Below are 22,370 nucleotides of genomic sequence, written 5' to 3'. Positions count from 1 at the left end.
AACAGGTTATGGACTATTTCTCCCATCCTCTCTCAGGGGTGGTCAGGTTTTTTACAATGGAAATCAAATAAAAAGCGTACTGAACAAAACAAACAAAAAATGGCTATCGTTTGCAGGCTTTTATTTAATGCAATCGACTGTTATTCATTATTTAAGTTGACTACCAACAAAATCGTAGACTATGTGTTGCACACCGTGTCACCCAATAAAAACAGATAGCAATCTACAGTAAAATTAGTAATCGTTTGCCTGTTTTAAAACCTAACCCTCAAAGCCTGCCACACGTTTCCCCCCTCCTGTGTGAGCGAGTTGATATAGTCCATTGCATTGTGTAAGACGCGACCTGTTATGGCCACCACTACTTCCGGGTTCCAGCATTCTTTTCCAAATTCACTTCTTAGTTGCCTGTGCAACACACACACACACTGTACACACACAGGGGCTGGCAGCTAGCAGCATCGATCGTGGCTCCTTTAAGACAAGCTCAGCCAGAAATATCACCCCACCTCCTCTTGATCTCATTTAGAGGCTATTGCATACAAAAATCTGCTCAGGAGTTGAGACTGATCAAAGAGAGAGCTTGATTTTTGTATGCATTTGAGTATTAACATTTAAGGTGTTCCGACCAGTGGAAGCGCACGGCAGATCATCATTCATTCACTACCTTGACAACCTCGCCTTTGATTGACAGCTGGAGTGGCAACAAGCCATGAGACTTGCTAGTTTTGTTTGAGGCAATTTTTTTTTTTTTTTTTTTTTTTTTTTTTTTTTTTTTAATTTTTTTTTTTTTAAATTGATTTGGGGAAGAAGATTTGTTTTCTCAATTTTGCTGTCCTGGGGGAAAAAAAAAAAAAAAAAAAAAAGGAGCTATTTTATTATACTCAACTTCACCATTAGCTGAAGTTGAGCTGAAGTGAAGATCTGGTTTGGTCGTCCACTTGAAAAGGAACATACGGGATTTGTAATCTAGTATTTGGAGTTTGTGGGTTTATTTTCCATCACACTGGCCTCCTAGGAGATATATTATAAGTTGAAGAAGGATAGAGGCAGGCCAATGGCGCAAAGGGTACGTATTTAAAACTTTCTGCAACTGAAATATAGGATAAAATTGAAACGTGGCTAATGACAGACACACACACTACGAACACTTTTCAGTATGGCATGGCAAACTGCTCTATAATAGGTGTTCTCTATTTTTCTTTTACTGGTAGAGTTGAATGGCAAACACTTTTTTTTTTTTAAACTACAAACCAACTTCCAATAACTATAACTTTCTCAAAACTATTTGAATTACACGTTTTAGAGAAAACAACAACTTAACAAAAATCTGATTATAATTGGATCTCCAGCAGAATGTTCAGCTTTTTCTCACGTCACGCTCCTCACACTGCTGGCGAGCAAGTTAACTTTTGACTGTCAGACTTTGTTTTGATTTTTGTAAAAGTGTATAGCATATCTTTCAGGTTGTATTTACTTATTGCCAAACTGATTTATGTATCCGTATACATTGACCTAAGTAGGAAATAGATAATTAAAAGGTTTATATAGCAAATACAGGAGTACGTTCAGGTCTTAGATAGGAAAACATTTGTCTTAAAATAGCTAAGATTTATTTAATACTTACACAATTGTGCAAGGAACAAAATTGCATTATGTTATGCTGACAATTATTAAGGAAAAGTAAGATATTTACATAAATAAATAAATACAAAAGAAGACCGCATCAGATCGTAATGTTAACACCGTTCTTCTCCTTTACCTTTTGCTCCCAGAAAGTGAGACCCGTGTTCGTGTTGGCCATTCACACCTCTGCAGTTTTAGTGGATCAAAGTGCTAATTCCCTTTTCTTCTCACTTTCATTTAAACTATCCTAACACACAAAGAATCATCATGAACATTTGAGCTCTACAATTAACTAAAGTTATTTGCAAAACGTTTAAACTATTTTGTATTTGAAATAACATTGTTATAATAATAATACAAAATAAAAAAGTAAAAAATGAGAAAAAATGAGAAAAAAGTTTACTGCTCCCGTGTCAGTCTTTATATACAGATTTATATGCCTATTAAAAATATACAAACAATATACAAAATGTGTTTTTTTCAAATATCTGAAAAACTTTTTTTTTTTACATTTTGTAAAGACAACCTTATTATGCCACCGTTGTTTCAAATATATTGTAGTTCTTTGTCACTTGTATCTGTCTGAAGCGACAGTGCAACACAAATGACATCTTTGACTAGAAAAATAGGCCAATTTAGAACATTATAGGAACAATGTTTTTTTCCAATACTTACATTTCAAAGTTAAACAAAAACAAAAAAAAAAGAAAACTAAAAGGATATTTTGAAAATAAAACACATATCTTAATAACATGCAATTACTATCTGTATGCAATTTGGAAAATAAAGTTAATGTACTTTCTTGCCCAAGTCCGTGCGCCAAGTTTCACTTTAAGGCTTCTAAAAAAAAACAAAAAAACACTTTATTTTAAATTAGAAACCAATTCTTTAAAAAAAATAGATATCACTTAAACTGACTGAGCAATGATATACAACATATAGTTCGCTTTGATTTTCTTTTTAAGAACAATTAATTAAAACATGAAGTGAAATTCTCCATATATATAAGACTGGTTTCTCGGTGCAAAGAGCTGCTTTTGACAACTTTCTCTTCTCCCAAGTAACCATTGATTGTGACCCCATGCCTGTTTTGTTGTACAGTACGACGATTTACCCCACTATGGTGGGATGGATGGAGTAGGGATCCCAACCACCATGTATGGGGACCCTCATGCGGCCAGATCTATGCAGCCTGTCCACCATCTGAATCATGGTCCTCCGCTGCACTCGCACCAGTACCCGCACACAGCTCACACCAACGCAATGGCCCCCAGCATGGGTTCTTCTGTCAACGATGCCTTAAAAAGAGATAAAGATGCCATTTACGGGTAGGTTTAGTTGACAGCAATTTTAATATTGTATGATCAAGAAGACCATAAAATTACTTATGATTATTTCCCGATAATGTAGTGGCTGTAATGGTTCCTGATTTATGTAGTTAAGCAATGTAGTAGAAAAGTATATAAGAAATATATATATATATATATATATATATATATATATATATATATATATATATATATATATATATATATATATATATATATATATATATCAGCCAGATTGAGTTAAGCTTTTTCATGGTGTACAGTGTGATGATATTATGTCGTGTGAAAATATACTATGTATTACTTGCATTATACTATATATTTTTCTTAGAAGAAACTATTAAAGTACCGATTCATGTTTTAAAATGAATGTGCGTGTATCTATCTATCTATCTATCTATCTATCTATCTATCTATCTATCTATCTATCTATCTATCTATATATGATTACATTATTTTTACAATGCAATCCTTAACTGAATGTTATAAGGTTTAAGGCAGGCATTTATTCACGCTGTTATTAATATATTAAAACTGTGGACAAGAAAGATTACAAGTATGTGTTGTGGGGATAGTAATTGGAATAGTTACTGTCTATCTAAGCCAACTCGTTAAACAATTCAAAAAACTTAAACAAATGGAGCTGTGCAAGACCTTCTTCTTCTTCTTCTTCTTCTTCTTCTTCTTCTTCTTCTTCTTCTTCTTCTATTTAACAACATATTGTCAGTGTACGGTATCAAAAGTAAAGTGTCCTCCGTCCCCCCCGCCTGTCCCCAGTCCCTGTCCCTCTGTATTTTGGGGTATGAAACTGATAAAGTTGATCTCTACACACCTAACAATGTGGATAATGCTATGGGGAGTTGTTCTCAAACATTGATGTTTAGGAATTGGCAATCATGGTTTTAAAAATAAAAAAAAATCAAATATATAAAATAAAAGAAAAACCTTACTTTTAAAATAATTGCATGGCGACTTTAGAATTAAAAATGTCCAAAACACAATGAAATGACAGTTATGTAAAATAACCGAACTTGCCAGTACACATTTGTAATGGAAGTAAATCGAAGTAGTTTGTTGAAATAGGCCTATGTTAGAGTACGTTTACAGGTTGCCAACTGAACAAAAAAAAAAAAAAAAAAAAAAAAACATGCGCAGCTTGTCACAAAGTACACTTTGCACAAGTAACTCAATCATAAGTATGATTAAAGCATGTAGATTCATTGTAACATGTTACACATATCATAGTTGCACAGCTTGTGCTTCATTTAGCTATTTATAACAACTACATGAAACAATCTGGATGATTATGATGCTGAATAAAGACAACGCAACAGTGTATGCTCAATATGGCTACTCTTATCGCAAGTGTTACAGTACAAAATAAGCAGAATACGTTGCTCATGCATTTTTTTTAACGTTTTGATATATTCAATAATGTTGTGTCTTGCATCTTTACCTCTCGATTCTAAATCTGTTAATTATCAACACATTATGAGAGAATTAAGAGATAAACCGAAATCTGTCATCCTTTAATTTGTATTTTCTGAAATGTTTGTCCTTAACGTTTGTAGTGGGCTTGACGGTTGTATTTTCTTCCAGGCACCCACTCTTCCCTCTTTTAGCACTGATTTTTGAGAAATGTGAATTAGCGACTTGCACGCCCAGGGAACCCGGGGTAGCAGGCGGCGATGTTTGTTCCTCAGAGTCCTTCAATGAGGATATAGCAGTATTCGCTAAACAGGTTAGGAAAATTACTTTCTTGCTCCGAAATGTCTGGAATTGTTTGTTAAGTTAGTACTTTCTGTCAAAGTAAATGATGCAGTTTAACAGCAGATCTAGACGTGTTGATAATCAACAATAATTAAGTAACTAACATATACAGTGTTTTTCTGTTATGTTTTAACACTTCTGTGAAGTTTATGCAGTTTAGTTAAAGTATTTAGGTTAGTTTTGGAAACTCGTATATCTGATTTTTCTAATAATTACATTTCCTTACTTTAGATACGGGCTGAAAAACCTTTATTTTCATCAAACCCAGAACTGGATAACTTGGTAAGAACAAATATATTATATAAAATATCGAGGCTGTAGCAATTATTATTATTATTATTATTATTATTATTATTATTATTATTATTATTATTATATTATTATTATTATCCCGTTTATATTTCTTATTCTATTTGAATAAGCACAAAATGAAATGTAGAATGGTCGTTTATACTTACAAATAGGAGTGTTTGATTTTATGATAGCCCTCGTTGTCACCAGAGATAACCATCTCCTGTACTTATTGGAAAGCTGTCACTGCTCTCAGTATCATGGCGTTTTTCAATGAAATGCTGTATGCAAATGTTTTTCTAATACAGGCAAGATGCAATTTTCCATTTTACAATTTGGATTTGAGAAGTATGGACGGAAATCCCTTTTCATCAAGTTGTCTTAGATTACCCCCCCCCCCCTTTTTTTTTTTTTTTAAATGTCAACGCTATGTAATATAGCTGTCTCTATTGCTATGCGGACTCCAATAAACTTTTAAAACATTAGAACACTACAAGCTAAATAACAGAATATATAAAAAACACTGCCACCATCTTCATTCTAAATATTTTATGTTGTATCTGCTTAAAATACAACGAGATTTTAGCAGGTGGCTTCCTAATTCCTGAATGTATTTTGGTATCGTGGGTGCTGATCACTGTTAACTTTCTTTGCAGATGATACAAGCCATCCAAGTATTAAGGTTTCATTTATTGGAGCTAGAGAAGGTAATTTTCACTACTGTCTTCTGTTGCAGCATGATGTTACAGTTCAGACCTATGGGGTACATTTGCATAAACGTCTTTCTTTCTGGTCTGTTGCAATTAGTGTCAAAACCAATCCTGGTGCCCATTTCTCTTCGCGGTTTAATTACAACTTAGGCTACTAAAAGCAGAATCAGAAACGCCCCGATAATGTGCTCATTTTTAGTCATGTGCATTAGAGGATTTTTTGCTAGGATGAAGAAAGCTTTGCGCTGTAGTCTATAAAATACCGAAATAAATGTTTAATATTAAACATAATAGACTAACATTTTGAACATGCATTTCCATTGCTCTGTCGCTCTGAAATGTACAGTATTTGTATGCTTAGTCAATGGTAATTTGATTATTGCATATGTCTTTTTTTTACTTTAAAAATAATACCATATGTGTTTGCTTTTACAAATAGAACATGTTTGACCTTTTATGGTAATTTTTGGGCATTACATGCCAATGGCGGAGGTGGCACTATCCTATTCCGATTTAATACGTTTAGCTCCTCTGTGCACAGATTCCCTTGAAAGGGGGCTATAATGAAACAACTAGACGAAATTAAACAGTTTACCTTAAATGTCACTCATGCAGGTCATCTCTCTAATGGCCACAACCCCAGGAGCAGATTAATTTTACACGGGTGTTGCGTATGTTGTAGCCTGTGAATCGTCTTGTCGCTGTCAATTTTCTGCGATATCTCTATTTCGCAAGAAATGAAAGTTATTCCAAATTCGGGATGTGTCTAGGGTCTCGAGAGGATAATTGCAAAGTGCTTCCACTATTTGCAACATTTTCGTGTCAAAGGGGGCTTTGGCTGCACTTGTCAATTTCGTTTATATCCTTTGTAATTTTTATTTTTGTCCCTCTCTTTTTAACTGTAGGTGCACGAACTGTGTGACAATTTCTGTCATCGGTATATTAGCTGCTTAAAAGGAAAAATGCCCATTGACTTGGTTATAGATGACAGAGAAGGCGGATCTAAATCAGATAGTGAAGAAATCACAAGATCATCGGGAAATCATGATCAGGTTTGTCAGGTTTTTTCTCTTGCAATATTACAATTTGTATTCAGATCATCTGCTGGGTCTCTACTCCTTTTATTATTTGCATATGATTAAGTCCGTTTTAAATGAATTTCCATCGAAATGAACAGTTTTGAATAATGTGGCTATTATTGCTTTATTAAGGCTTGCTCCCGGAACCGACCTGGCAAGATTAGCTTGTAAACTTGACCCGCGTCGTGCCTTGCCTGTAAACTTGACCCGCTTCGTGTCTCTTCATTTTTTTTTTTTTTTTAAATAAAATGTAAATGTTAACTATATAGCCTAAATGATTGTAGAGGCAAATGAAGATGTAGCTCGCACAATATGAAGAGATATTTCCAATGAATGTAAATCTCTCATGAGTAGTCTTGGAAACACTATGGCGTTTGGGCTTTAGGAAATCCTGTGCATTTTTTCCGATGTATTCGGTTCATTATTTTGTCTTGTCAGTGCTCCCTTGCCCGTCGCTCTTAGACTTGAGCACACATTGCTTATGTGAACATCTCTTTTGCTGAAGTCGCGCTTATTCTGCATTCTTGTTCTATATTTAAAACTGACCTGCTCCAAAATGTATTCACTAAAACTCATTTAAAGGTTTGTTTTGGTGTAACTAAGGCGATCATATGTATTTAAGTAAAATTGGATGTTTCTCCGAAAGCAAATCAGTCAGTAGCTAATAGAGGGTGGCAAGCTTCTTGTTTTTAGTTAACACTGAATAGCTATAATGCATTTGAAAAACAGACACCCAATTGCAAATTTGTATTTTTTCACTGTATACCATTTCTGATTAAAACGTTGCTGCACTGTTGGCATTTTTTACTCTAACTTTTCAACTATATTACCGGGTTGTGGCCGGTATTCGCATAGCCTCAATAGAGACGTGAAAAAACAAACAAACAAAAAAAGAAAAAAAAACAAAACAAACAAACCAAAAAAAAAAACGTCGATTTATGCCTAGATCAATTTAATGAAGCGGTAAGGGTAAATAATTTAAATCCACGAACTTCTCTCTGGTGAGTGGTAGGTTGTAGCCAGCCATAGGTTGCTGTTGATACGCTGTGTTGACATGACTCATATTATAACATTACAATGTGGTATGATCTTACAAGAATACATAGCTGCCGTTTAAATATGCTACTATAAAAAAGAAAAGGACTACATGCATAATGGTTTATGTTTTTGCAGTTCATAAAAGAACAGATACATATGTTTTAGAGGTTAGAATCCCTTATCTCTGTGTATGCTTAACGGCAAAGACAAAACCCACCAACCGGAGATAGAAATAGACTTCTCCTGCACTCTGGGGTGCGTAGGTATATAAAGCTATTTAAGCAAATTACAATTTTGCTAGAGGGCACCGGTGGAATCAAACCTTTAATTGACTTTAAAATGAAGATTCATACCCTAATTTCCCCCAACGAAACGATAGTTCAAAAAATTTAATTTAATATATTATCATGAATATAATATATATATATAATAATATATATATATATATATATATATATATATATATATATATATATATTGGGAGGTTCCCAACTTGAACCCGGGGACAAAACAAAACTACATGGGCAGTGACATCACTTTTTATTACAAGTCTTTTTCAATTTAAACATGGCTTTTGAAATCAGATAACTGTTCAGAGTAATACATAGCTATGGTTACCGTGTATGTCTAAACATATTAAGAACGATTTGGTGGTATTTTAAGGTACACAAGGAATACTAATTGGTTCATCTGGGGTTTATGTTGTGTAAACTTAATTGATATTGAGCTTAATTCGAATTTCTTCCAGTAATATGTTTTGTAATAATATTTTAAAACGTAAGATGTGACATCAGCTGTGATTTTGTATTTTTCCATATGTATGTTTAATATATGCGCTTGGGAATAAAGTTGAATTGGACTGGGGGAAAAAAAAAAAAATCAGTTTTTTGTGCAAATTCTAACAATGTTAACAAGAAGGAGAACGGGGGCTCATGTATTCATAAACCAATTTATTCAAGCAACGTTGACTATACCATTAAAAAAAAAAAACCCTCCCAGGGCGCCGCCTGTTTATGTCACACAAAATAACCTAAAGGATCTGAGTCACAGTGTACTGTAGACATAAGAATCGAACTTAGCTTGACAAGACAAACCCCCCCCCCCCCACCATGTTTTTAATACAGTACAGTGCGGTATGTAACCCTGGGAGGTTATGTGTAGGCAGAAACACGACTCCTCCCAAGGAAAAGAGCGTAATAGCTTTAAGGTGAAAATGCCAATCTCTCCATTTGCACGTGAATGTGGCCTAGCCAGTTTGAAGTCAAGTTGTGCACAGCCTAGGCTGTGCTGATAAATTCAAATCCCCCTCAGGTGTTATGTGAACCGAAGTGACTGGTTATCTAATTAACCCTTTCACTCTTTATTCGTCGAATATTATATCCCTGAAAATTTTGTTTTCAAGGAGAAAAAAAATATTGCAACTGTTTCTGGTTGTGCAGAGTAAACAAACAAAACAAAAAATGCTGGTACACCAAACAAATTTGTTTAAAACGGCTTGAATCCAGATCAAATTGGATAAAAGTGTAAAAGCCCACAATATTCTTTCAGATAGAAGACAATGTTTTTAGGCATGGCTTCTAAATGAAGGGGCCCCGTGCGGGATTCCTTTTACAAAACCCAGAAGCAGTCGCTTCACTTAGCCACATTATGTAGCCTACAACTAGCCAGTGAGGTCAGTACGGCGTACAGTACAGTAGTTATTGTGAGTGAACCCTTGACTAATGCATTAGTGCTGTGGTTAAGTCTTAGCTCGACTCTCTGTGCACCACTTGCGTGATAACTCGCACATTAGCAAACCAGAGCGTGTGTGGAAAAAAAAATAAGGATATAATCATACGTTGAGTGAGACGACATCTGAGTTTTATTTGGTGTTTCGGTAAAGGTGTTTTTACAGCAATGTGTTTATTTTATTCCACTGTACCTTGTTAACAACCTGGAAGTAAATTGTATTTTAATTAAATGGACATTTCTGGGGTTGCTAGGCTATGTATTGTTTGAATAATAGGCATTGTCCCAAGTCTAGATGTACGACTGGCATGCATAAGCGGACCGGGAACTATAAACACTTTGTTTCGTTTTTACTACCCTGTTGCTGTGCATTGTGTTATTTATCAGTCTGTTTCTCCTCTAAACCTGGACGTTTTTAAAGCTTTCAAACCCATGGCTTTACACAAAAGAAACTCGTGGTGCGTTGGCGTGTTTTTCACCTACTTAAACGCATGGTGAACATCACAATAGCAAAAACCTAGCCTAAAAAGTGAACTATTATTATTATTATTATTATTTATTATTATTATTATTATTATTATTATTATTATCGACAAAAATGTTGCATGGTTTTATTTACTGAAAAAAAAAAAAAAACTTATTGGAAAGTTTTTAGATTTTATTCTGTCTGCCACACTCATTATAAGTTTATAAAGCAGTCTGCAAGAAAGCAAGCCCTAGTATTTTGTTTCTTACTAGGTAATATATAATTCATATATAATTATTTTTCGAGTGAAATAATTAAGAATCTTTATTTTTGATTACTTATTAGTATTATTGTCATATTTGTTGTTAAGTAGAAGTTGTGCTGTCGCCTATAATTCAACAATTCACTGACAGGGAATTATTCAAGGTTAGTAATCAGGCAGTACTGCATCATTCATTTTGTAGATGTTACCTTTTTGATTGATATCTATCATTTTTTATAGGTGTTGGTGTCATTGTGAATCCGTTACTTAAGGTGCTCTGTAATTTAGTAATATTTTCCCTATAGCATTATACAGAAGTGTTAGCAGCACTGAAGTGTATACATGGATGCTTGACTGTTAATGCAGTGTAATGACCTGTAGAATCCAGTGCCAAGAGATCATATTGGAGTTGCATTATGCAGAAAACAAGACACAGATTTAAAAACTGCATTTCTGACACAATATTTCAATCTTACAGATAAAATAGCATACTAAGCTGTATTTACCATTTTAATATAGTACTTATTTATGCACAGTCTTTATTTCTTTTATTTTTTTTCAAAGAGAAGCAATCTAAGAAGTTCAAAGAAAAACAACTGTTTAACAAAATCGGTGCTTTGTTGAAATTAACAGATTTTGCTGGGTTTGGGATGTCACCAGATAACCTGGTTGCAATGAGCTTACTCAACAAATGACAGCTTACTTGTTTTTTGGTGATCCTACTGTTTGGGAATTAACAACAAGTGGTAATTTGGATTAGTCTGAAAATATTTGTTTATTACATCAAACATGCACACAAAATTTAAGTGGCTAAAGACGCGTGGGTATTTTGCCTTAGTTTTGCTGTATTCAGAAAAACAAACTTGTATCACGGTAATGTGTCAAATATAACTAGTACCATTCAGTACAGTGTAGCAGCTTGAACACCATTTATCTATGTGGATTAGTAACTAATATGCTGTTAATTTAAGATATATTAGCAAAGTAATACCTTCTTTAAAAAAAAAAAAAGCCCAAACTGAATATGTGTCCCTGAGATGGTTTCTTGCTTTTTTCATTTTCATAAACCAATTATTTTCCAGAACTCCTCAATAATGAAAGAAATAATTGGTTTATGAGAAGGCTAAACATTCTGAACAATAGGCAAAGGCAGCAGTGGGGAGCATAATAAACAGCTGCTAACAAGGGGAGAACAATACATGAGAAACAGGGTAATGTATGAAAAGCAAGATACAGTTTGTTTAGACTCATCCATTGTACTCTGGAGCGCATTGCATTTCTGATATTTTGATTAACTGTAGTTTATGTAATTAAGTATTTTGTTTACATACTCAAGGTTTAGAAACACATTTTTGGCCACCTTATAAACTGTGATTTCTAGGAATTATATAGTTGTATTGAAATGACTTCAATGACATATTTATTTAATATATATTTTATTATATATCTGTAGTTCTACAATGACCAGTTTAATATTAATATCTGTGTTATTCTCTCAAAGTTAGTAAATCAGTGGTTTTTAACCACAGTCATCAAGTAACCGTAATGGTCCATTACCAGTTGATTTAACCAGTTGTTTATTTTTATTTCTTGAATTTGTATTGTAGTCTGGGGATTAGCACTGACTGCAGCACAATCATATTAACACTGTTTAAAGTCTCAGAGGTTGCCTATATGTGTTGCTGGCGTAAGTGCATTACAAAACAATTCATAATTAAAGCAACCATTTTGCTCCAGTTTAAAACAAACAAAAAAAAAAACTGGACTGTTTAGGGTACATGTGGACCAGGGTTGAAAACCTAAAAAGTTAGTACAATAAATGCCTAAGGAAATGACTTTGGGTTTTCCACTGTGTTTTAGACCAATACCTGAGTAGTCAATTATGTAAATGATAAAGTAATTAAGTAGAAACATACACCTAACTAAAAGGCATTCACCAAGTTACCTTACCAGCATGGAAACCCAAGAAAATGCTGCAGGGATTTTGCTGTTTCGAGTCTAAGTAGAATGAAATAAGTCCTGTTTGATACGCCTTTCATTGGTTGTTTTTTCTGCATGACCATTGTTTGATTTTTATCAGGGTCTTGTTTAAATCTAACAAAATATCTGACATCCAGTATAGCCAATGAGGCAAAGGTGCTCTAAACACATATACAAAAAGTAATTTTCAACTTGTCTTAAGATCTAGTGATTGCACTTGCTAGTGTCTGCCTATCGGTCTTAGCATGCTGATTGTATGTCTCTGTGTAAAAAATACACAAACAAACAAGTGTTTATGATAAAACGTTTTAGCAGAATGAGACAACATACAATATAACATATTTAGATTACATGTCAATATTTAACAGTACCTTACATTTGAAAATAGTGTTTTCACTAATGGAGCACAATTATAATACAAAAAAGTATGTGCTTTAAAGAAGCATAAGAGGTCAATACATGAATATGGGACAGTAGCAGACCTTTGTTATATATATATATATATATATATATATATATATATATATATATATATAATATTTTAATATTGCATGACTGTTACATTTTATTTCATTATAAAAGAATTGGGAATCCAACATTTCTTGCATGAGTGCCTGTATAATATGGGGATAGCTGTGAGAAAAAGGGAGCCCAGCATCTAAGACCCAACACAATGAAAATGCAATGAATTGGAATGCCTCACAGATCATAGCGGAATCAGAATTTCCAGCAAGGAAAATCTTTTCATGGTGAATTAAGTGGTGGAGGAAGAAAATGGTGATGAAAAAAAGGTAGGCACAGATCACAAACACTGGACTCACAGCTCAGTGCTGAAGATTTAAGATCCTTAGCTAAATCTATACAGAATAGAATGTGGAAAATTGAATTTACTAAACAATTAAGCATTGAATTAATCTACATCCTGCACTGTAGAAAAGGAAAGCGGAAGGGGTGGGGGAAGGGGGTTGGAGAAAGAAAGTTGAATAAATGAGAGGGAGCTCATTAAGGAATAGTGACTATATATATCAGCTATGATGTTGTGTTGAGTTGGACACTTTCCTCTGTACCGTGACATCATTCTTCAGTTCTAAACTATGGATAATAGTCATAGTTTTTTTGCCGTGGCTGAAAGTGTCATTCCAGTTTATGTCATATTATCTTAGTGTTTTCTATTAATTATAAGTTAGCTCGCCAGTCAACAGGAGAAGTGAGGGGCATTATAAATAGAATGAGTGTGCCCAGGAGATGTCACTCCAAGGGTCTGATGCATCCCGGAATTCCCATGGGCCCCACATGCCTTGCTGGTCTTTTGTTCAATTACAGTTAATGCAATAGTTTGCCATTTTCTCCTTCTAATTATATTTTCAAGTGGGATTTGTAGCACATAGAAAAACATCCTTTTACATGTTGAGGCACCAGGGCTTTGTGCCTGGTATTGTCTGTCCCTTGGGTGCTTTACTATTCTTTTTTTTTTTTTTTTTTTTTTTTGCAACGCTCTGAATAAACAAGTCCCTTTTTTTAAAATGCTGCCGTTGTAGAAACTGGCTATTAATGCTTTAACCGTTTGTATTCTGAGCATGTGTTCTAGATTACCTCTTACAACACTCTTTTGGTATGCTGTATAATACACTTTTTTAGAGGGTTTTTAGCTCATGTATTTTCAGTGGCTGGCATGAAAATCTGAATATGCTAAGAAGTGCGGGCCAAAATATTTCTGCTGCGTATGAAAAGATTTTTTGAATGGGTGCCGGAGCTGTATGACGATATGAAATTACTCAAACATTGTGGATTGTTAGGAGCCAATGCACCCAGGTGCTTAACTTTAATCAATAAAATGAAGCCTTGGGTAAAAAAAAAAATGACACCCATTTATAATATATTTTGAAATAAATAATACTACTGTTATTATGAAAAGAAAAAAAAAAGTTTCAAGGTAGCAAATGCTGCCTGTTTATTTTTAACAGCCCTCTTGCCTGGCCAGAGCATTCTTTCTTTGCTTTGTGTGTTCCTTTTTTCTTGTTTTTATTTGCTAAAGCTAATTAAAAAAAATAAATAAATTCTGATAATAAAGGGCAGTTAGAGGGAGGGGAGTTGCCTGGGTTGTTGTTGCTATTTTTCTTTTTTTTTTAATTTCCATTTTCTTCTACACAAATGTTACTTTCCAATGCACCCAGTGATAAGAAGCAACATCTGTTTTCTGTTCAATAGTACAAGGAGGCTCTGCATGGGGCTGAGTGTACACAGCCCATGTGAACCCATTGTTGTCGTCATTTCTTTTTATGCCAATGTCTGGTCCATTTGCTACATACCATCCGGCAAACAGCTGACACATTCTGGCCATTATGGACCTAAGCTTAATTGTGAATGAGTTTTCTTTTTCTAAGCTCTTTCTTTTTTGGTTTCCATTATGATTTAGAGGCCTGCAGTCTTACCAGGCCGCTTCTCACACCATGCCCCTTGTTGAGCAGTTCTATTGAACTACAAGGCTTCCTGATACTAAACACATAGTTAGAATCAAAGAACTTGAGCTTTTATAGCATGTGTTTAATTTTTACCTGATGATAATGGCTTGCTTTTCTGTGGTAATACACTGTGTTTTTTATTTTTATTTTTTTTATGGACTGGGAATTGTTGTCTCAGAGTTAGCCACAGTGATTAGTAAGTATTAGATGGCATAAAGAAACATAAACATGGCTGCTGATCCATTATGTAGGTAGCCTGGTTATTTCACACCTGGTTTGACTTGTAAAGTTCAATGGTAACCCATCTTAGCTGGGCAGCGTGCACGTATGTCTTCTTTTTTTGTGATTTTAATTTGTTCGAAAGCAAATACAACAACAAATAAGGTTATTAAAAAAAAAAAAAAAAAAAAAAAAAAAAAAGATGCCTCTTGGAATGAGCAGTGGTGATTTTGTTTAGGGATTAAGATATTTTACAGTGTTTACAGTGTAGAGCAGACTTTTTTTTTCCTGAAAATGCATATAAAGACAAGAGAAAGAGAAGAAAAAATCTGATATCTCTCCAGTGGTTTCTTTGCAAACAATTGTTGTTATACTATCTAATGTTACCAGGCTGCCTAAGCAGCTAAGCATCCCCTGAGTTGTGTCTGTTGGCTGAACTCTTTAATTTTGTCCCCACAGACTTCATGGAACAGAGATCATGATGACACAGCATCAACGCGCTCAGGTGGGACGCCGGGACCCTCCAGTGGGGGACACACATCACACAGCGGGGACAACAGCAGCGAACAAGGTAAGAAAACATGTTTTGTTTTTGGAGATCTAATAAAACGTATACCACCAGCTCTGATCTTTTGAGGGACTTTGGAATTCTAAACATTTTCACTTGAGACTCTTGTATCATTATGGACAGTTTAAAGTGGTATAATAGTGCTCAGAAGGACTCCTATTTGTGTATTGCTACTTTAGCGTAAAGTGCTTTTTAGTGATACTGTCTGTATATATATATAGTCTATGGAAAGTCTACACCCCCTTTAACTTTTTTCACATTTTGATGTGTCATTGCCTCAGAGTTTCATGCATTTCAATGATAATTTTTTTCCACTTATGTAAGAACATAAGAACATAAGAAAGTTTACAAACGAGAGGAGGCCATTCGGCCCATCTTGCTCGTTTGGTTGTTAGTAGCTTATTGATCCCAAAATCTCATCAAGCAGCTTCTTGAAGGATCCCAGGGTGTCAGCTTCAACAACATTACTGGGGAGTTGATTCCAGACCCTCACAATTCTCTGTGTAAAAAAGTGTCTCCTATTTTCTGTTCTGAATGCCCCTTTTTCTAAACTCCATTTGTAGACACCATACTCCACACTGTTAAGGGGAAAAAAGTTTTTATTGAGAAAAAAATGATATATTAAAAATACAAAACTGAAAGATCATAATTGGATAAGTCTCCACCCCCCTGAGTTAATACTTGGTGGAAGCACCTTTGGCAGCAATTACAGCTGTTAATCTGTTGGGATAGGTTTCTACCAAATTTGCACATCTAGATTTGGCAATATTTGAAAAATTCTACTTTACAAAACTGTTCAAGCTCTGTCAAGTTCCTTGGGGAGGGTTGATGGACAGCAATCTTCAAGTCATGCCACAAATTTTCAATTGGATTTAGGTTGGGGCTCTGACTAGGACACTCAAGGACATTTACCTTTTTGTTCCTTAGCCACTCCAGTGTAGCTTTGGCTGTGTGCTTTGGGTCATTGTCATGCTGAAAGGTGAACTTCTGTCCCAATTTCAGCTTTCTTATAGAGGGCAGCAGGTTTTCCTCAAGGACTTCTCTATACTTTGCTGCATTCATTTTCCCTTCTATCCTGACAAGTGCCCCAGTCCCTGCCGATGAGAAACATCCCCATAACATGATGCTGCCACCACCATGCTTCACAGTAGGGATGGTGTTCTTTGGATGATGTGCTGTGTTGGGTTTGCACCAAACATAACGCTTTGCATTTAGGCCAAAAAGTTCCATTTTAGTTTCGCCAGACCACAAAACATTTTGCCACATGGCTACAGAATCTCCTGAATGTTTTTTGGCTTACTTCAAACGAGATTCAAGTTGGGCTTTCTTGAGTAATGGCTTCCTTCTTGCCACCCTACCATACAGACCAGATTTGTGGAGTGCTTGGGAAATTTTTGTCAAATGCACACTTTGACCAGTCTTGGCCATAAAAGCCTGTAGCGCTTGCAAAGTTGCCAGTGGCTTCTTGGTAGCCTCTCTGATCAGTCTCCTTCTTGCTCGGTCATCCAGTTTGGAGGGACGGCCTGATCTAGGCAGGGTCTTGGTGGTGCCATACACCTTCCACTTCTTAATAATCGTCTTGACTGTGCTCCAAGGGATATTCAAGGCCTTTGATATTTTTTTGTACCCGTCCCCTGATCTGTGCCTTTCAACAACTTTGTCCCTGGTGCTCATGGTTGTGTCTTTGCTTTGAAATGCACTACCCAGCAGAGGGAACCTACAGGAACTGCTGAATTTATCCTGAAATGATTGAATGACTACAGTTTAACACAGGTGGAGGCCACTTAACTTGGTGGGTGATTTTGAAGGCGATTGGTTACACCTGAGCTACTTTAGAATTGCTATTACAAGGGGGGTGGACACTTATCCAACCAAGCTATTTCAGTTTTTATTTTTAATTAATTTTCTACAAATTTCTAGAATATTTTTTTCACTTGGAAGTTGTGGGATAGGATGCATTTTAATTCCAGGCTATAAGGCAACAAAAGGTGAAAATTTTGAAAGGGGGTGTAGACTTTCTATAGGCACTGTGTGTGTGTGTGTATCTATATATATATATATATATATATATATATATATCTAATATATAATATATATTTATATATATCTATATACAACTGTTGATCTAGACATAGACAGTATGTCTTGTTTCAACCAGATGCAGTGCAGTAGGTGTTGATTTTCAAATTAGAATCGTGTAAATCATTAATATTTTTGGCAGTGCAAAGGCTCAAGCAGTTTTTTGTCATTTAGCCAGTATAAAGGCTCCCTTTACAGTACCAAAGAATGCTGTGCTAGCCACAGATATTTATAAAGATGTTTTGTGGGATCCCAGTAAGTGGGATAAACCCTACAAAATGCAAATTACCCAGTGATGGCCTTTGTCAGCAACACAGTTCTTGACCAGCAGACCTTGATCATGGAATAGTAATGTGGAATCTGTCTTTGCTTTTTACTAAGAATTGACATGCAGTATAAATTAACAGGAACTTTGGTGTCTTTTGGCTTATTGTATTTTTATTTTCAAACTTGGGGATATTTAGTATGTCCATGATTTCAAAGATTAACTAGATGGGAAAAAAAAAACAAAAAAAAAAACAAAAAACCAAAAAACATATAAAAGGCATTGTTTCTTTCAAATGCTAATACCTCTGATTTGGGCTTTATGAAATGTTATCAATAGACACAATGTTTTCTGTCTCCTGTAAATAGTTCATCCAAACTGTAAGCAAAAAGCAACTTCATTTATTATTGAAGGGAATCTCAAGGTAGTTGTTTCAGGCCTCAACAACCAGCAGGCAGAACTGGATGAGAGGAAAAAGGACCACATTATGTTCCAGATGACTGAGCAACAATGTATATACCAGCACTCAGTTTTTACATGAAGAAGGAAAAGTAATAACAGCACAGACCCAGGCATTTAGAAACAGTCAGATGCCTGATGACGAATGGGATAAGCAGGAAAGTGCCTTCTGATTGGATGTCTTAATGAGCAGAGTTTGGGTTGCAGTTCCCTTTGACCTTTGCTCTTTATTGATCAAACTGACACTTCATTTTTCACATACTTCCAATTATGGCTCAGCTTTAATGTTGCACCCCCACCCATACCCCCACATTATGAAAAACAAGAGAATATTATCATTTGAAAAAAATAAGTATTTCTGGTTGAAATTCAAAACTGCTGTCAGTTTTTACTTTCCAGATTGCCATCAGATCAAAGCAGAGGCAAACAGTTTATTAGTATGAGACATTTATCAATTATATTTTTTATTTTCATCTGGTTCAATAAACCACACGACAGCATCATTTTTGTTTTTACCTATTCCCCTGTCCAGTGCTGAAATTGAACAGAGAATAAAAAGGTACTCACCTGTGCTGTAATCCCCCCCCCCCCCCCCCCCCCCCCCCCCCCCCCCATACATAAGTACTATTAAATAATTTGGAGGGGATATCATTCAGGGTTTAGTGTATTTTTGCTTATTGCTGTTAAACTAAATATTTCCCTACAGTGTGCTTTTATTTCCCTTTGTTTTCTCTTAAGGACTTTCATCCCTCCTCATGTAAAATAAAGATAGCTTTCTTACTGACCTTTATAATGTCTCCTTCTCTTCCACTTGCTTTCACTCTTGATATTATTGTGTCTCAAGTCCGCCTAACCAGGCACACCTAATACATATTGTTTCCTGGCAGTTTTCAGGCTGGCTTTTGAATGAAACTAGAAAAATAAAACACAAGGCTGAAACTCCAAATTCTATCACCCCACTCATCAGTTGTTTTGCATATTAATAAAAACAAATTTTCATTCAGCAATATAGATTTTGCAGCTGAGCACATTTCATTTTTATTTTCAGTCTTACCCCCAATTCAGATTTTTTTTTTTTTCATTTGTTGCTTACATTTGTATTTTTAAAGAGTGTATAATTCTTACATATTTTCTTTTGGACGTTTGTGTGGTTTTCTCCAGTTTTAAACTGTTGTTTTTAATTTTTGTTAAGACGCTTAGGAAATCTTATTCAGTTCTCTCTTATTATAGTAGCAAAACTGTTATTGTTTTTTTGTTTGCCTCTTTCGGTCAGCGTGTTTAGTGTGGGTGTTAACTTTTCCCTTTATTGTTGTAAAAATACATTTTTTCAATTCCTTAATGTCCCTAATGGCAAAATTAGGGTGGCAACTCTTACCCATGGGATACAAATGTAGCAACAGTGAGAAGTTACTGCTGAATTTCACGTCAAACCACATTCCCCCCTGCCCTTGCCCCTGTCACCGAAACACTGTTGTCCAGTTGCACAGAAAGAACTATCTTTAATGAGTTTCTATCAGTCTAACTGCTTTGAATGATTCATATATGTATGCCCTTATTTAACCTGGCTATTCTCGGGGGACTCGTGGTATTATGTCTTGAAACATACTTTTTGTGAGTAACGCACTTTACAGACCAAAGGAAAACAAATCATTATTATGACCACAGTTCTCAAGCTCTCAACTATTGTAGAACCGTTTGCTCTTTTCATTGTGCTGGCTGTGGAAGTGTAGATTAAAGGTTGCTCTTTGTGTAGTGCTGCAAGCAATGTATGAAAATGATTTCCTGCTAGGAAAAGGTATCAAGAAATAAGTGAAATTCCCATACTCTGTTTCACCCTGTGAGATCAAAAAGCAAAAAAGCAACAGCGAAAAAAAAAAAAAAAAAGGTGGTGACAAAGGTTGTTAGATATGTATCGCAAATTACTATGACTGTTTGTGAACTGCTTTTTATCGGCCAAGTAAAACAGTTCTTGCAGGTTCTGTGTTTTTATCTATTAAAGTTGGCTTTTAGAAAAAATTACAGTGCATAGTTTAGGCTGTAACAAGGGTATGTCAGATGTTTTATTTATTCAGAAGGAACTATGAGCAGTAATTTTATTGTTATCACTCTTTACTCTATTACTCTTTGTTACTCTTGGTTTTGTAATAAGAGCTTTAGTAGCTAGTGATTTTCAAACAAAATGTGTTTATTAAATCAATCCGTTAATGCTTTGAAATTGAGTCGATGAGGTCGTTAATGAAAGTATTTCTCGTTAAAAAGCTTACTTGTCGCAGGTCACGTACATCACTTCCTGTCTCAATGACTAAATAAGGGGTACCCGTTAATCAAAATTCATGTTGACGAGATCAAGAAAAATGAATGGAAGCAGAATTCGCTGTTATGGAAACTACTAGAGTACAGGGAGGTGGCTCTCTCACCAGTGAGCAGCAGCCAAATGGAAATGAAACAAAAAATAATGGGAATATCTATTTTGTGTTTAAAATATTTTCTAGTTTGTGTAAATGTCATTTAAAATTGTGCAGTTTGTCATGCAGAATGTACATTTATTTAGATAACTTCACATATACAATGCTGATTTACGATTATCTGGTGTGTGGGTAAAAAGTGTATATATATACAAACTTCACATTAAACACATATATCAATTGAGTGTAATTTGTGTATGTAGTCCCAAAATTAGTAACGTAAAAATGGTTTTAATCTTGGCATTTTCTTTTAATCAATTAATCACCCCATCTGGACGATTAATGAACCGATTAATCACACCGTTTGCTATAATATGCAATTGTACTGAAAGACAACTAAAAGTAACACTTGGTATTAATGCTATTAATTATATTGTTTTGTTGCTGCCCCCTTCTAATAAACAGTAAAACACAAGTATAATATAAATTTAAGATACATATACCTTATTACAATCACTATTCGTAATTGTATTACCACCAGTACAAAAAACTAGTCACTTAAATGTCGCGCTCGCGTTTTCTTGTTCTTCATTCCACTTGAGAAAGTAAGGACATGGAAGATTTAAAAGCCCATTTAATTGTTTCACAGCAAACTTACTATTATTAGTACATTATTGTTATTACAGTATTCCTGTGACTAGTCTTTAAATAATGTTAATGCAATTACGAATAGTAATTGTGAAGTTTGTCCAGCTCATTTTTTAAATTATAACTTTATTAAAGCTTTGTTTAATAAAATGTCGCACCCTCATTTGCTCGTTTTCTGCACACAGCAAATAACGTAAAAAAAACTAAAAGCTAAGCCCCCCTCACCCTATTTATAAACCGAAACCGTATCTAAATCTAGATTTTTATTTTATTTTATTTGATATTAAAACCCGCCGCTGCTATACTTTCAAGTGAAGGAGGGCTGGGCTATAGAGGCGCTGAGCTGCAGTAGCTCTGAAACAACACAAGCTCTGTGGACGTGGGTCGGTCAGATTAAACGTCATCCCTGCCTGGATAGTTCATAGAGTCACTCATCCTGCATTATCACTGAGTCTGTCATTTACCATGGAGCTTTTACAATCGGCAGAAAGTCAGAAAAATGTATTTTCCAGTCAGGTCTTGGCGCACCCTTAATAACCCTGAAAAACACTATTCTGAGTGATGGCAAAATGTTGGGTATATCTCCCTGTAACTCATTTGCCACCATCTTTTGAAGTATGCTCGCACACTGCTTTTTGCTACAGCACGTGGGTAGACTAGATTAATCGATCAATGATTTTTAGTCGATCAGCAACCCACAGGCATGATTACTCGATTAAAACCCCTAATGTATTCTATGTATGTAACACTTCATTATACGTTTATTAAGCTTTTAAAATTACATAAAAATACACAATTTGTTTATAGTTAATTGTATGTTTTCTGTTGCTCTTCAAATGCAAATATTTTACCTGTCCAGTTTGGCAGCTATGGTGTCCCAGGTGTCTTGCTTCTTTAGCGTATCCTTATAATGTGGACGAGACCTATCATACATTTGAGGGCATTTTAGCACCTCGAAAATCAGTCTTTCATTCACCATCCCTCACTGTA

General features: G+C 35.1%; 1 protein-coding gene across 2 annotated transcripts in view; it reads left to right on the top strand.

Annotated features, from left to right (window-relative positions):
- Positions 1 to 407: 407 nt before the first annotated feature.
- LOC121316118 (homeobox protein Meis1) overlaps positions 408 to 22,370 on the top strand; it is a 61,211-nt gene continuing 39,248 nt past the window's right edge. For both annotated transcript variants that reach the window (XM_041250897.1, XM_041250898.1), the window contains exons 1-7: positions 408 to 1,066; positions 2,725 to 2,951; positions 4,551 to 4,692; positions 4,953 to 5,003; positions 5,669 to 5,719; positions 6,628 to 6,774; positions 15,416 to 15,527. In XM_041250897.1, the coding sequence (XP_041106831.1) occupies positions 1,055 to 1,066; positions 2,725 to 2,951; positions 4,551 to 4,692; positions 4,953 to 5,003; positions 5,669 to 5,719; positions 6,628 to 6,774; positions 15,416 to 15,527 (742 nt within the window). In that variant the 5' untranslated portion in view covers positions 408 to 1,054. The remainder of the gene's footprint in view (positions 1,067 to 2,724; positions 2,952 to 4,550; positions 4,693 to 4,952; positions 5,004 to 5,668; positions 5,720 to 6,627; positions 6,775 to 15,415; positions 15,528 to 22,370) is intronic.

The sequence above is a fragment of the Polyodon spathula genome, chromosome 5 (genome assembly GCF_017654505.1).
Source record: "Polyodon spathula isolate WHYD16114869_AA chromosome 5, ASM1765450v1, whole genome shotgun sequence".
Classification (NCBI taxonomy): domain Eukaryota; kingdom Metazoa; phylum Chordata; class Actinopteri; order Acipenseriformes; family Polyodontidae; genus Polyodon; species Polyodon spathula.
The sequence above is the reverse complement of the archived record's forward strand: the minus strand, read 5'-3'. Positions and strand labels throughout refer to the sequence as shown.